The sequence below is a fragment of the Carlito syrichta genome, unplaced genomic scaffold, assembly GCF_000164805.1.
Source record: "Carlito syrichta isolate Samal-C Ts95f unplaced genomic scaffold, Tarsius_syrichta-2.0.1 Scaffold311525, whole genome shotgun sequence".
NCBI classification, from domain to species: domain Eukaryota; kingdom Metazoa; phylum Chordata; class Mammalia; order Primates; family Tarsiidae; genus Carlito; species Carlito syrichta.
In genome coordinates this window covers 40,035-55,645 of record NW_007255621.1, presented here as the reverse complement: position 1 = coordinate 55,645, position 15,611 = coordinate 40,035, and the positions used below count along the sequence as shown (strand labels likewise).

The following is a 15,611-nucleotide window of genomic DNA, read 5'->3' as shown; positions in this document are numbered from 1 at the left end:
GAAGCAAAGCTGGCAAAAACAAAAGAAGTTTTATACTTTTTATTAAATAACTCATTTAGTTGTAAAAGGCATTTTTGGTAGGATTACATTAAACAGATACTAGACAAAAATCTACAAACAGAGTAAAGCCAGAAAGACAAAGAAGTAAAAGAATAAAAAATAACTCACTAGACAATGCTCAAAAGTAAAGTTATGGTGATGTAAAATAAAACTAAGCTGCGTGATAAAGATCACTAGAAATACCACTAAATGTGACTAGGAAGCTCAAACTTAACATTTCAAGGAGGCAGAAAAGCAAAATATGTAAGTACACTTAAATAAAAGTAATGTAAATAACTTAATAAAAGAACGAAATGATTAACTGCAAAATCTGTTTGAAAGGGGAACAAGCCTACACCTCTGAGGTTGTTGTGAGTGCTGAAATGCCCTCTCTCAGCATAATATTATAATAACAAAGCTGAGAAGGTGATCAGTCTGATATTTGGAAACTGCTCAGCAACAGCTGTAGTGATAGGAAAAAGCTTACTAACGTAAATGGGAGGCCAGAATGCATACATGTATGCATATAATATACATGTATAGATGTATGTGCTTATGTGTAAAGAGATATTTTTGTTAATAGTCCATCAATTTAAAACCCAGATAACTTGTGTGATTCTTTTTGTTCTTATATTTCTATTAGAAGAGACTATATGAGAAACAAGCTTCAAAAATTAGGGCAATTTTTCAAAATTAACATTTTATGAACCAACTAAATTACTGAATTACAAAGGCACTTACTGAAATAAGTTTATAAACATATCCACATCCCTCATATCTGCTTGTAACCAATCCTTCTTAAATCCAAGGACAAGTGTGTTTGGTTTCATACGACCAAGACCAGCAGCCTAAAAGATAGGATAAATATAACTTTAAAGGTAAACTAATTCAAAAAAATGTTTTTTAATGTGATAAAATTGTCCTCCAAATTGACAGCTTCTAAACATTATATATTCTTATTGGCAAAAATTCTTTGGCCTTCAATACATATTTACTTATGAATTACATATACTGCATTGATCATGTTACTTATGATTAAACATATACAAAAATAGATGTTAAAAATGAAACACCTGAAAAGTTCTAAGTGTACATTTTTGTGCTTTTATGATCTACCACAATTTTCATATTTTTACTAAAAGAAATAGAATATATTTAATCTATAACAATAAGGGGCATTCTCAGTTTAATGATAACAGTCATTAAAATTTAGAAGCAAAAGTTCAAATGGTTGCAATTCTAAATCACATCAATACTAAATTCTGAATTCTTTCTACCAATCTTGCAAAAGTGCTGAAATTTGGCTAGTTAATTTCCTTCTTCTCCCATCAATTAATTTTTCTGGCAACTTCATCAGAATTTGCAATTCAATATGCTTAACAAATATAGTCTTCCCTCAACATCTGTGGAGGATTGGTTCCAAGATCCCCCCAAACTACCTGGTATACCAAAATTTGTGAATTCTCAAATCTCTTATATAAAATGGTATAGTATTTGCATATAGCCTATACATATCCTCCCTTATACTTTAAATCATCTCTAGATTACTTACAATACCTAATACGATGTAAATGGCATGCAAGTAGTTATGTTGTATTTAAAATTTGTATTATTCTTTACTGTTATAGCGTTATTTTTATTTTTTTCGAGTTGGAGTCTCACTCTGTCGCCCAGACTGGAGGGCAGTGGCCGCAGCCTCGATCTGCCGGGCTCTGGTGATCCTTCCGCCTCAGCCTTCCAAGTAGCTGGAACTACAGGTGCACGCTACCATACCCGGCTAGTGTTATTTTTATTTTTAAAAATAATTTCAATCCATGGTTGGTTGAACCCACAGATGTAGAATCCGCAGATATACAGAGTCAATGGTATGCCCAAAAGTCCAGTGAATCTCTCCTTTTATAATACACTACCTGGAAAACACTATTTTCAAGATTGTGTATATGTATACGTTTTCATTAGTTTTTTTTATTGTGGTAAAAGATAAATGAAAAATTTTGACATTTAAAACATTTTTAAGTGTACAATTCAGTGGCATTAATTATATTCACAATGTTGTATAACCAACACCACTACCTACTTTTAAACATTTTTCATCACCCCAAAGAGAAATTCTATAACCATGAATAACTACTCACTCTTTTTTCCTCCAGACCCTGGTAATATGCAGCCTACTTCTGTTTCAGACTATAAATTTGTATATCCTAGATACTTTATGTAAAGGTAATCACAATATTTATCCTTTGTATCTGGTTTATTTCACTTAGCATAATATCTTCAAAGTTAATCCATGTTGTGGCAGAACTTAATTACTTTTTATGGTGAAACAATATTTCTTTTTATATATATTCATCACATTTTATTTATCCATTCATCTATTGACAGACACTTGAGTTGTTTTTACCTTTTGGCCACTGTGAATAATGCAACAATGAATGTTTTTTATCTGTCCCTTTTGCTGTTTATGCTTTTGGTGTCATATCTAAGAATCCATTGCCAACTCCAAGGTCCTGAAGACTGAACTCTACATTTTCTTCTGAGAATTTTATTATTTTAGCTCTCATATTTATGTCAATAATCCATTTTGAGTTAATTTTTGCATGTGGTATGAAGTCACATAAAATTTTACGATACACTTAAATAATTTTTTGCAAAAAATTAAGTTAATTCAAATATTAATTAGTGCTGACCATATGCCACTGCCACTTGGGATAATTAGGGAGAAGAAATATCCTTACACCCTGTAAAGCTTATATTAATTTTGAAAATGTTATATCGGTGTACAAACTTCTTTCAAGAAATATATTTTTCCCCCACTCAATATTAAAAACGTCTTTGCCTTGAAAGGGCAGGTAAAAACATTCATTTTTGTTTTTTTAAACCTAACTGATAGGTAGCCATTAACCACAAAGCATATTTTTAATTTGGGGGTGGAAAGAATGGGAATTAAAAGAAAGCCAAGAAATATCTTTAGGTTTGATATCTTTTTAAAGAAGCCACAAGATAATCAATCAGTAACTTCTTGATGGTACAAAACACTGTCAGGGTCATTTTCCTTTCTCAAATCTGTTACAATCCTATTATAATTAAAAGGTTTTATTTTTATAAAATTAACAATAATATCCTGTGATAACCTGTGCTCTAGTGCTTTCAACTTTGTTACTGCAGTAACTTTTCCTTGAATGACTAAAGTAAAGAAAATTCACAGGTATCACTCTCATCCCTAACTCTTTTGTACATTCTAATCAAAGTAGTCATTCAGAGGTAATGTTATTAGTTCCCACAAAATATTAGTTTATTAAGGAAGTAATATATTACTAAAAATATATTTTCTCTGAAACATATTTCTTTAGTGGTTGACAGAAAATCAATTTGAATTTTGTATTCCATATTGAAACCAATTTAGCAAAATGCAATCATTTGAAGCTTATAATAAACATGATTCATTTTAATCAAACATTCCCACTTTGCTATTTCTTCCAATCTTTAGTAACATTTTATGTGTATCATAAACCAAACAAGTGCATTTCTGGCTTATCATAATTTTCAGTATATTATTACAGTCATTTTTGCTGCAATAAGAAGAATAACTGTTTTTCCCAATGATATGTGACTTCGTATTTTTATCTTTCACTACTAAGTAAAAACATTTCCAAACATTACTTAACTTAAAATTAGTTAAGTACTGGCATAAGATTGGTACTACTTTAAAAGTCACTTAAAAAAGTAGTGATTCAGCTGCATGTCTCATGGCACAATATACATTTAGATGGAGGTTATAGAATATGAATACACATTTATATTTTAAATATTTTTATTAGCAATTTTAAATTCATTTGGTCTACTTATTTTACAACAATGTTTTCTTTCTTTTCTTTTTCCCACCCTCCTCCCACAACAATTAAAAAAAATCACTGTTCACTTCAACATGTGACTAATGAAGAAAAGAAAAAATGTCAGGAACATTCAGCAGGATAATTGCAGATTATTTTTCTCCAGGAAAAAAGGTGCAGTTATGTCTACACTGAGATCTTAAATGCGATTCACTTGGTTTAAAGGGCCATCCTGAAGTAATTTGAAATTTTTGGCAAAAACACTATGATTCTGCTATAAAATGAAGGTTTAAAATCGAGTTTAGAATCAGGTAGCTACTGCCTTTAAAAAAATAGGAAAAGGAAAATAAAAAATAAAGAAATCAGCAGTGCTAATGTCTCTTGCTTAAAGGGCTCTTAAAGCAAGCTATTTATTGATATATTTATTTATAAGATTGCCTCTTTTTAAAATAATGAATCTTAAGTTTTGTTGTGGAGGGTGGGTACATAAAATGCTGGTTTAATATTAAGTGCTTATGATTATAATCAGTAACTAGAGTAACTAGACGATGAGGAGACAAAAAATTTAAGAGTGCAAGGTCTAGTAAAACAAATAATACCATCTAAAAACAGCATCTCTGTTTTTAGATGTGGAAATAAATTAATGTAAAGTCTCCTATGTATGAAGCTTCAACTTTGAACCTTCAAAGATGTGAATGTACATTTGCAAGTCCATTCGCAAAAGTTAGGTCATATGTCTGGTGTAAATTGTCGCATGTGTGCGTCCTCTACAAGTGTTTGTGCTTTTATGTAAGAGTAGAGACCAAATACAAAACCAAAAAAACCTCAGAATCTATTTATTACAAAAATCATGTACTTATTCTTACATGTTTAAACTTTAGTCACCTTCAAAGCACCCTGTTCGATGCAATATACCTATTGAGATGCTTTTTCCACCATTCAAAAGAGTTTTTTGAACTCATCAATTTTGATGCCTTTTAGTGCTTCTGCCATTTTTTGTTTCACTTCCTCCACATCAGCAAAATGTTTCCCTTTGAGGACTTTTTTCATCCAAGAAACAAAAAGAAGTTGTGTAAGTTGAGACTGAGTGGGGTAACGGGGTTATGCCAGTTAGGGTCAAAAACTGCTGAACGCTCAGCATGGTGTGGGCAGATGTACTCAAAAATCATCCATCATGAAATGAGCAAATATGTTGAAACAACCCCCCCTCCCAAAAAAATTAACCGAAGCCAAACGCAGCCTTTTACACAACAATGCTAGCTGGTACACTGATGCTGATAAGTTCCTAGAACACTAACCTAGGGGGGATACCTGTTCAACAAGGGCCCACCTTCCAAAAGATAATTCCAGGGTTTTTTTGGGTCCCCCCTCATACTTTACTATACAGGAGTATGGTAGTACAGTAACTTTATTTCAATTCCAGGATATCCAGAAGCAAATGTAAAAGCAATGGTGACATAGCTGGTACTGCATAGCCAATTGTGCTAGTTGGGTACCTAGGCTAACTTGGTTGGAATTATGAACAAATTGGACTTAGGAATACAATCTCAGAACCAAACTTGTTTGTATGTAGGGGACTTACTGTACATAATTCTTCTGACGAAGATTACAACTAAAAGACATTTGTCACTTTATGTTTATCTAACAGGCCTCTAAAAGATATAAAGGAAAGAGAAACTCTGACAACTTACACTAAAACTTCAGTTATTAGTTTCACAGAGGCAACTGGCACCTATTTGTAATATTTCATACAGTTCCTCAGTTCTGCTAGAAAGTCAACCTCCCAGGCATCTTCATAAAGTGGCTACATTTGCCAGGATTATAGAACAATCTCAAAGCAAAGCTGTTCTATTATCCCAACCTTGCTCCACACTGATAAAGTTGTCATGACCCACTGGGGTGAGTACGTTAGGCAGATGAGAGTAATTAGGAGGATGGATTCTAACTCTCACCAAATTTATAATAAAGTCATCTACTACAGAAACCCTCTAGGGAATGGTTCTCAAAGTGTTGTCCCTGGACTGGACCAACAACATCACCTGGAATCCTGTTAGAAATGCTAATTCTGGGGCCTTACCCGAAACCTACTGACTCATTCTGAGAGGCCTAGTAATCTGTGTTTTAACAAGTCTACCAGGTTATTCTGCTGCAAGACAAAGTTTAAGAGCCACTGCTCTATGGAAGAGATTTCCTTTCTTTCTGTTCTAAAATTTATTATAAAATGGTTATCAAAATATTCCTCTAAGTTGTACAAAAGTAAACAAGAATTACCCACCAGAAACAACCTTATGAGCAAGGGTAGCATTCTACCAGAACTATTTAACCTGGTACTTATCAAACTCTATGAAGCACAATAGAAAGGGCTCATACTGAGCTCTCTCCTCTACTTTAACAAAATAGCTCCACAATTACACAGTCAACACAAAACAGCAAAAAAATTTCTATGGTCTTTTTAGTTCTAAAGTATACAATTCTCAGTAGTTTAATAAAGATATTAAAGATTGACCATTTGTATTACTATGAAGAATAAAATTTAGCATGAAAAAGTTATTAAAACTAAAATGTAAGCATTTGAAAGGCCTAAAAAATTTACCTGCATCAAATACTGTGCACCTTCTCTTAAGTCATCTGCATGTACTGGAGCATAAAATGCCTTCATTTTGTTTTTAATAAGCCATCGCTGATATTTGGCTTGATCAATGGACATCTCTTTCATAGCCTGTCTTCGAGGGCCCTTTAAATAAAAATATTGGCAATATCTTTAATTAAAAGGTAATCTATTTCACATTTATAAAAACCATTATACTGGTTTGAAACAGGTGACTAAATGTGGAGGTGGAAGAAGTATAATAATAGCATTTCATAGTCTTTCTAATACATAAAATGGCAAAAAGATACACTTAATATAATAGTTAAGGCACAAGGTGCCAGTACAAGGAAGAAAAGAAGTTAAAGAAACAGATTTAATGATGATAAATTAAAAGTTTCAATCAAAAGTAAGTGAGATAAGTCAGAAGCTGTTGAAAATGGAGAAGAGACCGCACAAAGGAAAATAACAGGCTTTTATTTTTCTATAGAAAGTTTCCCGGTTTTTTCTTTCTCCAAGCCTTGACTACGCCACTGTATAAGTAGAACAGCAACTTTAGCAGGGGATGGGACATGGGGCATACAACACACATACCCAGCACCAAAACAAGATGAAGAACAGAGCTTGGGAGAAAAGCCAATCTGACAAATACTCCAGAACAGGTAAGTCATTATCCAATTTGTTCTTAGTAGCCATGATGTCAAAAACCAAAACACTATTTTTGGATACAAGTCTGCCAATATTTTTAATAATTTTATTACTCCTAGTTACAACAAAAATGAACAATCAAAAGTATCTGAACTTAGAAATTCAGCATTTATTTTGTTCTTCTTACATACTAGAGATATTACTTCCCATTCAAGTTATTTATCATGATTTGCCAATTTCCTCCAACACCTATTCTTTTTCAAAGTAAATATTCCCAAGTGTTCTTAATACTTTATGAAATATCTAATAAGAAAAATAACACACTAAATTTCATTTTGACTCTACAGTTATCAAAAAGCTATTTTTTCTTGGTTAAACTGTTCTAGAACCATATAGTTTACTAAAATTTACTAATAATGAATAAGAACTCAAAATATTTTTTAAACTGCTACATTGAGACCACTTAGAAGCCAAAATATTTTGAAGAAAACAACTATCCTAAAAAAAGAAAAAACCAAGAGATTTGTCAAACTATTTCCAATCCACAAAGCCTCACAAATTACAAATTATACAGAGTGAGACATTTTTAAATTTAGAAAACAAAATTGATACGTACCATATGTACATGACCACAGATCATCAGACCAACATTTTTTGTGAAATCATGAACAAGATGAAGTAAAGCTGGGCGTGAATTTGGAGCACCTGTCATAACAAGACACTGTGGCCTAATTTAAGATAAAAAGATAAAAAAAATTAGGGAAGTTTGTGTTTGTGGCAACAAGAACATGATTTTAAACTGCTTCTATAAGAAACCTTCTGTTTACAACTGTCCTTAAAACATAGGCCACAGGTTTCTCAAAAAGATGACTTTTAACCAGGCCTTACTGGTACATGATAAATGCAGAACAAAACTTGGGACAAACATCATGCCAAATGTTCCTCTAAAATAATAGGTAATATTATACATCAAGATTCTGCCAGGCATTATAGCAAGAAATTGCCATGCTAGTTAAATGATATGTAACAACTTTTCATCTTCTTTTTTTTTTTTTGAGTTGGAGTCTCACTGTCGCCCAGACTGGAGTGCAGTGGCCGCTCCCAGCCACCGCAGCCTCGACCTGCTGGGCTCCGGCGATCCTTCCGCCTCAGCCTTCCAAGTAGCTGGAACTACAGGTGCACACTACCACGCCCGGCTGATTTTTTTTGATTTATTGTAGAGATGAGGTCTAAAGATAACAATATTCCAGTTGTTTTACGGAGCTTGCCAAACTTCCTACAAAGTTTCCATCTTAGCTTGATCACATCATTATTACTTGTACTTAATGGTATGAGCTCTCTCTAATCTAGTTTAACTTTAATGACTATTGTCACATGAGTAAAATCACCTATGGTGAAGAAAAGATTTGTATTTGAACTAGAAGTTTTAATTCTAGTTAATGATAATGAAAACCAAAACTCAACTCAATTGCCTTTATAAACATGAGACACAGACATGACTTTCATATATTCATAACATAATTTTCACTGATTAGAAATGGAAATCAATCATATCCATTTTACAGGTATCTATTTTATAGGTCAAAAAATTATTTAAAACAAGAATTTATATAATCAAGACAAACTTTAACAGAAAAGCAAATAGTAGACTAAAATTGCTGACAAACATTAACTTCAGAGGAGTTCCTAAAAATAAGTATGAAAACCTGAATAAAGACTTTGAAAAAATACTAACTTATTTAGAATTTTAGCAAACTAGCTGAAAAACTAATTCTATTTGGGAGAGTTGCATTGAAGCAATAAAACACCAAACCCAGACCGCTAATTGTCTTCCTTTCTGAGTTTCAGCAAGTTACACAAATCCCTAGCCAGAGATCTACTTCCTAGCTTTCCTAGGAGCTAAATGTGGCTTTATAACTAACTTATAAACCCATAACATGTTCCTATCTCTTGGTCAAGTCCTTTACACTTGATAATAATTTTGGCTCTCCTTCTACCCTTTCTTTCCTCTTTCCTGTAAGCTGGGCCATGGATGTGGTAATGACTTTGACTACATGTAAAAAACACCTCCTAGGGAATGGCCAACTGACAAGATATAAATAATGTGTGCCCTAGGCCAGATGTAATAGCTTGCACCTGTAAACACAGCAGTTTGGGTGGCCAAGGTGGAACAACTGCTTGAGTCCAGGAGTTCAAGACCAGCCTGGGCAACACAGCAAGACCCCATCTCTACAAAAAATTTTTTAAAAGCCCTGCATGGTGGAACATATCTGTAGTCCCAGCTACTCAGGAGGCTGAGGTAGAAAGATCACCTGAGCCAAGGAAGTTGAGGCTGTGATGAGCCATGATTATAAGTAAGACTACAACTCCAAAAAAAAAAAAAGACAAAGAAGACCAAAAAATAAATGTGGGGCCTGAATAACCAAGTTCAGCAAATCTGCCTACCAGTCATGAACCATTCATCTATTTCCAGACTATCACACGATACCAATGTCTCTCATGTTTAAGCCATTGTATTTTTCAGTCTTTTTGTTATGGTAGTTTAACCTATGCCCCAACTAGTATAACCTATTATTGTGAGAAACTAACTTGTAGTCCCTACCTTTACTAAATAGTAAACTACAAAGGTCTAATTTGGTAGTTTTATCATACCAAAATAGTGCAGTGCAAAATCTACTAGGGATGACTTCAATTGACAATAGAAGAATGAATATCTGTCTTGATTTTAACTCTTCCCTAAAAAATACCCACAGTATAAAGAGATTTTTCTTAAAAGGCATAAATCACAAAAATATAGAGAACAGGACAGGACATGATAGCACTAAAATATTGGAAGCTGGAAAGCAAATAGAAGAACAGTAAAGGATGTGACAAATCAGGAAAAAGCTAAAGGAGTATGAGAAAACTGTGAAGCTACCTTACTTAATATCTCAAAATCCCCCAAATGCCTAGAAGTTAGGAGCAGAAGATTCCTCCGGAAGTGGCAGGGACAGTGTGTTAATGAAACTAAAAAAAAGACGCCTGGTTTAAAGTTTACATAAGAAGCAACAAGACAGACACAAATCATTTCCATCACTATGATAGGCAACTGTCCCTGTTCCTTCCCAATACCATTAAGCTGGAGCTTATTTGCTATAAAGGGTCTCTGGTCAGAGAGACACCTGCAACAGCTGGGGGCAGAAATATGCTACCTCAAATAGGAGAGTTAGGAGAACATATATATTGAACCCTGAAACCTTCAAGTTCTTTACCCACTTGGCTCCCAGAACTCTGGTAGCAAAAACTTTTCTGGGAAATCTAATCAGATAAAAAAAGAAAGCCTTTAAGACAACTTACATTCCTCAAAGAACTATCAAAGTCACATTAATGTACATTAGGAACTTAATTGAGCAAGCCCCACTCACCAATGCAGAGATTCCCTGCCAAGGATTATATTCACCACTTCAGACAAAGCTAAATGCAAGAAACCAAATTAAGGAAACAGGAAAGAGTGGGAAAAAAACTTCAAGGAAACAGAAACTACAAGTGAAGAAAACAAAATCTTCTGGCAAGCTTGGTGAAGATTAAGATAGTGATAAAGTTACATAAGAAAAAAAATAGTATCAGTTCCAGGGAAAACAAAAAAGCTGTGAAGCAAAGAAAAAATAATAATTTACTATATGGCTCAACTGTGTAGCATGGTTAAAAAGTAAAAAAAATATTAAATATGATCTAATCAAAATCATGATATAAAAATATAATGGGAGAATGGGGTAAAGGGAAGAATACATGTATGTGGTAGACACAAGTAGATGAAATAAATCAGTAGATAATGCCTAAAATTAAAAATTAAAAAGTACAATAGTCCCTCCTTATCTGTGGTTTTACCTTCCATAGTTTCAGTAAATATAAAATTCCAAAATAAATAACACACATATTTTAATTTGTGAGTCATTCTGAGTAGTGTGATGAAATTTCTCAGCATCTAGCTCCATGCAGCCTGGAACATGATTCCTCCCTTCATCCAGCGTCTCCACACTATAGATGCTATCCATCCCAGATGGACTGTTGCATACTGCAGTGCTTGTACTCAAGTAACCCTGATTTGACTTCATAATGGCCTCCAAGAACAAGAATAGAGATGCTGGCAATTCAGATACACAAAAGAGAAACCGTTAAATGCTTCCTTTATGTTTTTGAAAAGGTAAAAGTTCTCAACTCTAAGGTTTGCATGGAAAGAACAAATCTTCCATCTGTTAAATTGTGAGGAAAGAAAAAGAAATTCATGCTAGTTTTGCTGTGGCACCTCAAACTACCACACAGCCACAATGTGTGATAAGTGCTTAGCTAAGATGGAAAAGGTAATAAGTTTGTGGGCAAAAGACACAAAAAGAAACATGTTCTGATTGATGACAATCAGGTTCAGAAGTATCTGCAGTTTCAGGCATTCGCTGAGGGTCTTAGAACATATTGCCTGAGGATAAATGGGCACTACTGTGTGGAAGGACGAGCAAGGTATTCATGAAGTAAAACTAAAAAAAAAAAAAAAAAAAAGTCAGCTAAAAGTTGAAAGTGGTTACCTGTGGTGTAAGAGGAACAGGGATAACAAGGGGTGGGCAACTGCTGATTTTCATGACAAACCTTGCAGACTATTTTCCTCTTTAAACTATATTCATGTGAAATTCTGATAAAAATTAAAAAGTCAAATTGGGATACATTTTTTAAAATGTTCCCATTACTATAAGCCAAAGCAACAGGTTTTTATTGATGGTTATACCCTCAGTTTTGGGATACAACTTTTTACATAAAAGAATGACTTTATTTTTCTGTCATATGTGGTATCAGTTATCCAAAATATGCTAAAATTAAAACTTTTCCTCTTAGGGCTTTCATTCCTTTTTCTTTTCTCCATTTCTGCTTACCCCAAAATTAAGATCTGTGGTCTCTGGAAAGTTTTTATTCTAGAAAAAAGGAAAGGGGGATGGAGGAGGATCTATAAAAGTAATAAAATACACAAAGTCTTCTCTTACTGGGAGAGAAATCTGGCAGGACAATTATTTTCTGGCACTTATCCACTCTTCAGGGTTTTTTTTTAAATTTTTTTTATTTTTTTTTAGGATGTGGGGTACAATTCAGGATTAGATATACAAATGGTTACTGTACATATAAAGTTTGGGGCTCACTTTGGCAAGGTTTCTTTAAAAAGCATTATCCTTTGGCTTATTCACAAACATGAAAAAGATTTGTGTTTATTATGCAGAAGCCAATGAGGGGTGATTACTTATGACTAGAGTTTATATTGATGACTGATAAACTATTATAAAGACAAAATATTCTTTAAGTCACTTATTTAGAAAAATAACAAAAGTTCTTTTTAAGAAGGCAGTGTTTCCTTATAATTATGCATTGTTTGCAGCTAGTCACTGACAAGAAAGAAGCAACTAACATGAAAATATTTAGTCTTAGTAAAATTGCAAAATGAAGTATGTCAAAAATCTTTATGAATTTCATATTGTGTAGTTATATAGTAGTTATATAATTTTAATGGCCATGGTGGGAAAAAACTTTCACTTCATGATGCCTAACATTTAAAAGTCTTCAAATGAGAGACCTCCAAATCTTTCATAATATTTTGTAAGGTAGATGACAATTTTTTTTTGTACAATTTTTCAAAATTAAATTTCCCAAGTCCAACAAAAACAAAACAAAACAAATTCTATGCTTTTAGAGAACTTGTAATAAAATATCAGTATATGAAAATGTACTGAACAATAATTTAAGAATTGATTGGCCAGCTAAGAGAAAATGTTTCCATGTTACCTTTTTTATCACTTACCTAAAGTTTTTCACGTGGTCTTCCACTCCAGAAAGACGAATCGAATGCTGCAGCGCACTCAGGTAAGTCAAGGCTTGTGTTGAGGATCCCCAGTTTACATCTGTGGGAAGACAGTGTTTATGCAGCATAACACCAATAACAGCAACCAATTAAAAAAATTAAAAACCAATTTAAGACACGAAGAGAATTAAAACATGCTTCCATATTTTAAATGTCAATTGCTAAAATGAATATTACACATAACTTTCAAGTACATATATGACATTATAAATAATAATTTATAATTATACAATTCACTTTATTCCTATGACTTTTATTCTTATCCATATGTTACATTTAATTAATCCTGTTTTCCAAAAACAGTATTAACTGCATATAAATTATATATAATTCACTTAAAGTAAAAGTAAAATTTAGAAAAGACTGAGATGACAGGGCTGCAGACATGCTATATATACAACTCAAAAGAATCTTTCACAAATAAATATTTTTAAATTGTATAGTCAAAGACCTAAAAGGAAAGAAATAGATCTCCAATTGTTAAGAAGTATTAATTATAGTACTTATCTGTTTAGGTTACTTGAACAGGAAAATTTTATTCTCGAATAAACAACTTAGACAACAAATGATGATTTCATATATTTTTAAGTTTATAGACTTAATTGGTATGTTATAGAAATAACTGCTTCTAAAATGGTTTGTTCATTTCATTTCTAGAGTCACCACTAATCCAAAACTTCATCATTTCATATTTGAATTACAAAATGTTTCCTTACTGCTTAAAACTACTATATTGTAACTACTCTTATATTCTCTTCCTAATCTATTATATTGGGCTGAAACTTCCCAATCCTTTCTTGTCAGGTTTTTCTTCTGTGTTGCAGGTTATAATACTGAATACTGGATCAATCCTAATATAACCTAGCATCATCATCTTATGTGCAGATATACCTAGCTGTTTTCAGTATAACATACTAGATAGTTATTATTTCCCAGTTAAAACATATCTGTCCAATTTTCCCTGCTACACAGTAACAGTAACCTAATGGGGTCTAATTTTCTCTGTCACATAGCAACCTAATGGGAAAGAAACAGTCTTCCAATACTTTGTGAACCCCATTTCTACTTAACTACAGTTCTAAGACTATAGTAGGTTTTATATATGCTTACATAGACTACAGAGTATTTATATGCTTATTAGACTATGCTTACAATAGACTTTGAATCCTCTCAAACAATTGCAAGATATACTGAGTGCAAAAATGTTAATAATATTAATCTATTATTTTCCACAAACAGGACTAATTAAATGTAACGTACAGATAAGAATAAAAGTCATAGGAATAAAGTCTTGAAGTAAGTATTTCATTAAAAGTACATGTATTTGAAAAACAAGAACATAAAACTCATGTATATGGAAATAAAGTAGTTCCGTTTTTACACAAAATAGTTTTCCATATATGAAACATGATGCTTTAATATGAAAAGTAATAAAAAAATTCTAGACTTTTTTTCTAGTCTGAAATACTAAACAAAAAAGGCCACTCACCTGGTTTTTTGTAGGTAACATAAATATATAGCCCAAGGACTATTACGTATGTCAGCAATGCAGCCCACCAGTTAATGACAAACATCACTAAGCAACAAAGAATTGCTCCGATAAGTGATATCCACATGTTGTAGTATTTGAAAGCAGGACGCCATCCTAACAATAACAGATAAATAAAAGTCATTCAAATACCTTATCTGCTTTGTACAATGGTACATATGTATTCATAAAATAACATTCTTTAAGGATGTCATACTGAAAAGACTTTAAGCATTAAATGTAATGGTAATACCTAAAAGTAAAGTCAGAGACTGTTATTGATCACAATTGAATTTGATGATTCTGGATGGCTATGAATAGGGCACATCTATCTACTTTCATATTACTGTATCTTAAGAGTTCTGTATTCAATAGACTCTTTACAGAAAAAAGTAAATCAACTTACTCTAGTGAATGCTAAAAATTAGAGAAGGCTTCAAAGATAAAAAAGGTTTTAAACTGAGTCCTTAGTATGGCTTTATTTTCCAGCTTTGGCATGAAACATATCCATATTCTAATAAACATGTAAAATATTTCAAACAAAATATTCATAAAAATCACTAAAAATTCATCAATTTTCCAGAAACACTAAGAGTTGACTACAGAAACACTTTCTCATTTAGTAAAGAAAAAATTAAGCCCACGTTGAAAAATTTTGGAAGATGTTTTAAATTTTCATTGAGAGGTAGTTGCAAAATCAAATATATTTTTTAAATTGCTTCAGAAAATGTATATATTTAAAGCAAACACTGAAGCTAAAATGTTTGCATCTTAAGTCCCCATGTTTTACTTTCCTGTTCTTAGACACTTATAGATCCTTAGAAGAAACAATACTTTTGTTCCTTCCCTGATTTCCAACTATGGTCACAGTTTGTAACAAAAGTCCCATATACTTTTTCAGTTTATAGATACTTCTTATGTTAAAATTCTACAGAACTCATTGTGTTAAAAAAAATTTTTATACAGGTAAACAATATCATAACAATGTTCTTAGAACTAAAATAGAAATCAGCCAAACACACAGTGAAAACCAGTTTTTTTAAAAAAACCAGTAAAATAATTATTTCATAGTGTTAGTCAGACTTAGAGATAAATGCTATCTTA

The 15,611-nt window shown here is 32.5% G+C and overlaps 1 protein-coding gene across 1 annotated transcript in view; it reads right to left on the bottom strand.

Moving 5' to 3' along the window:
• SLC12A2 (solute carrier family 12 member 2) overlaps positions 1-15,611 on the bottom strand; it is a 51,980-nt gene that overhangs the window by 19,564 nt on the left and 16,805 nt on the right. Inside the window, exons 9-13 of the mRNA XM_008068797.2 lie at positions 14,469-14,624; positions 12,920-13,019; positions 7,721-7,832; positions 6,463-6,603; positions 781-887 (exon numbers count right to left, since the gene is read on the bottom strand). Of these exons, the coding sequence (XP_008066988.1) occupies positions 781-887; positions 6,463-6,603; positions 7,721-7,832; positions 12,920-13,019; positions 14,469-14,624 (616 nt within the window). The remainder of the gene's footprint in view (positions 1-780; positions 888-6,462; positions 6,604-7,720; positions 7,833-12,919; positions 13,020-14,468; positions 14,625-15,611) is intronic.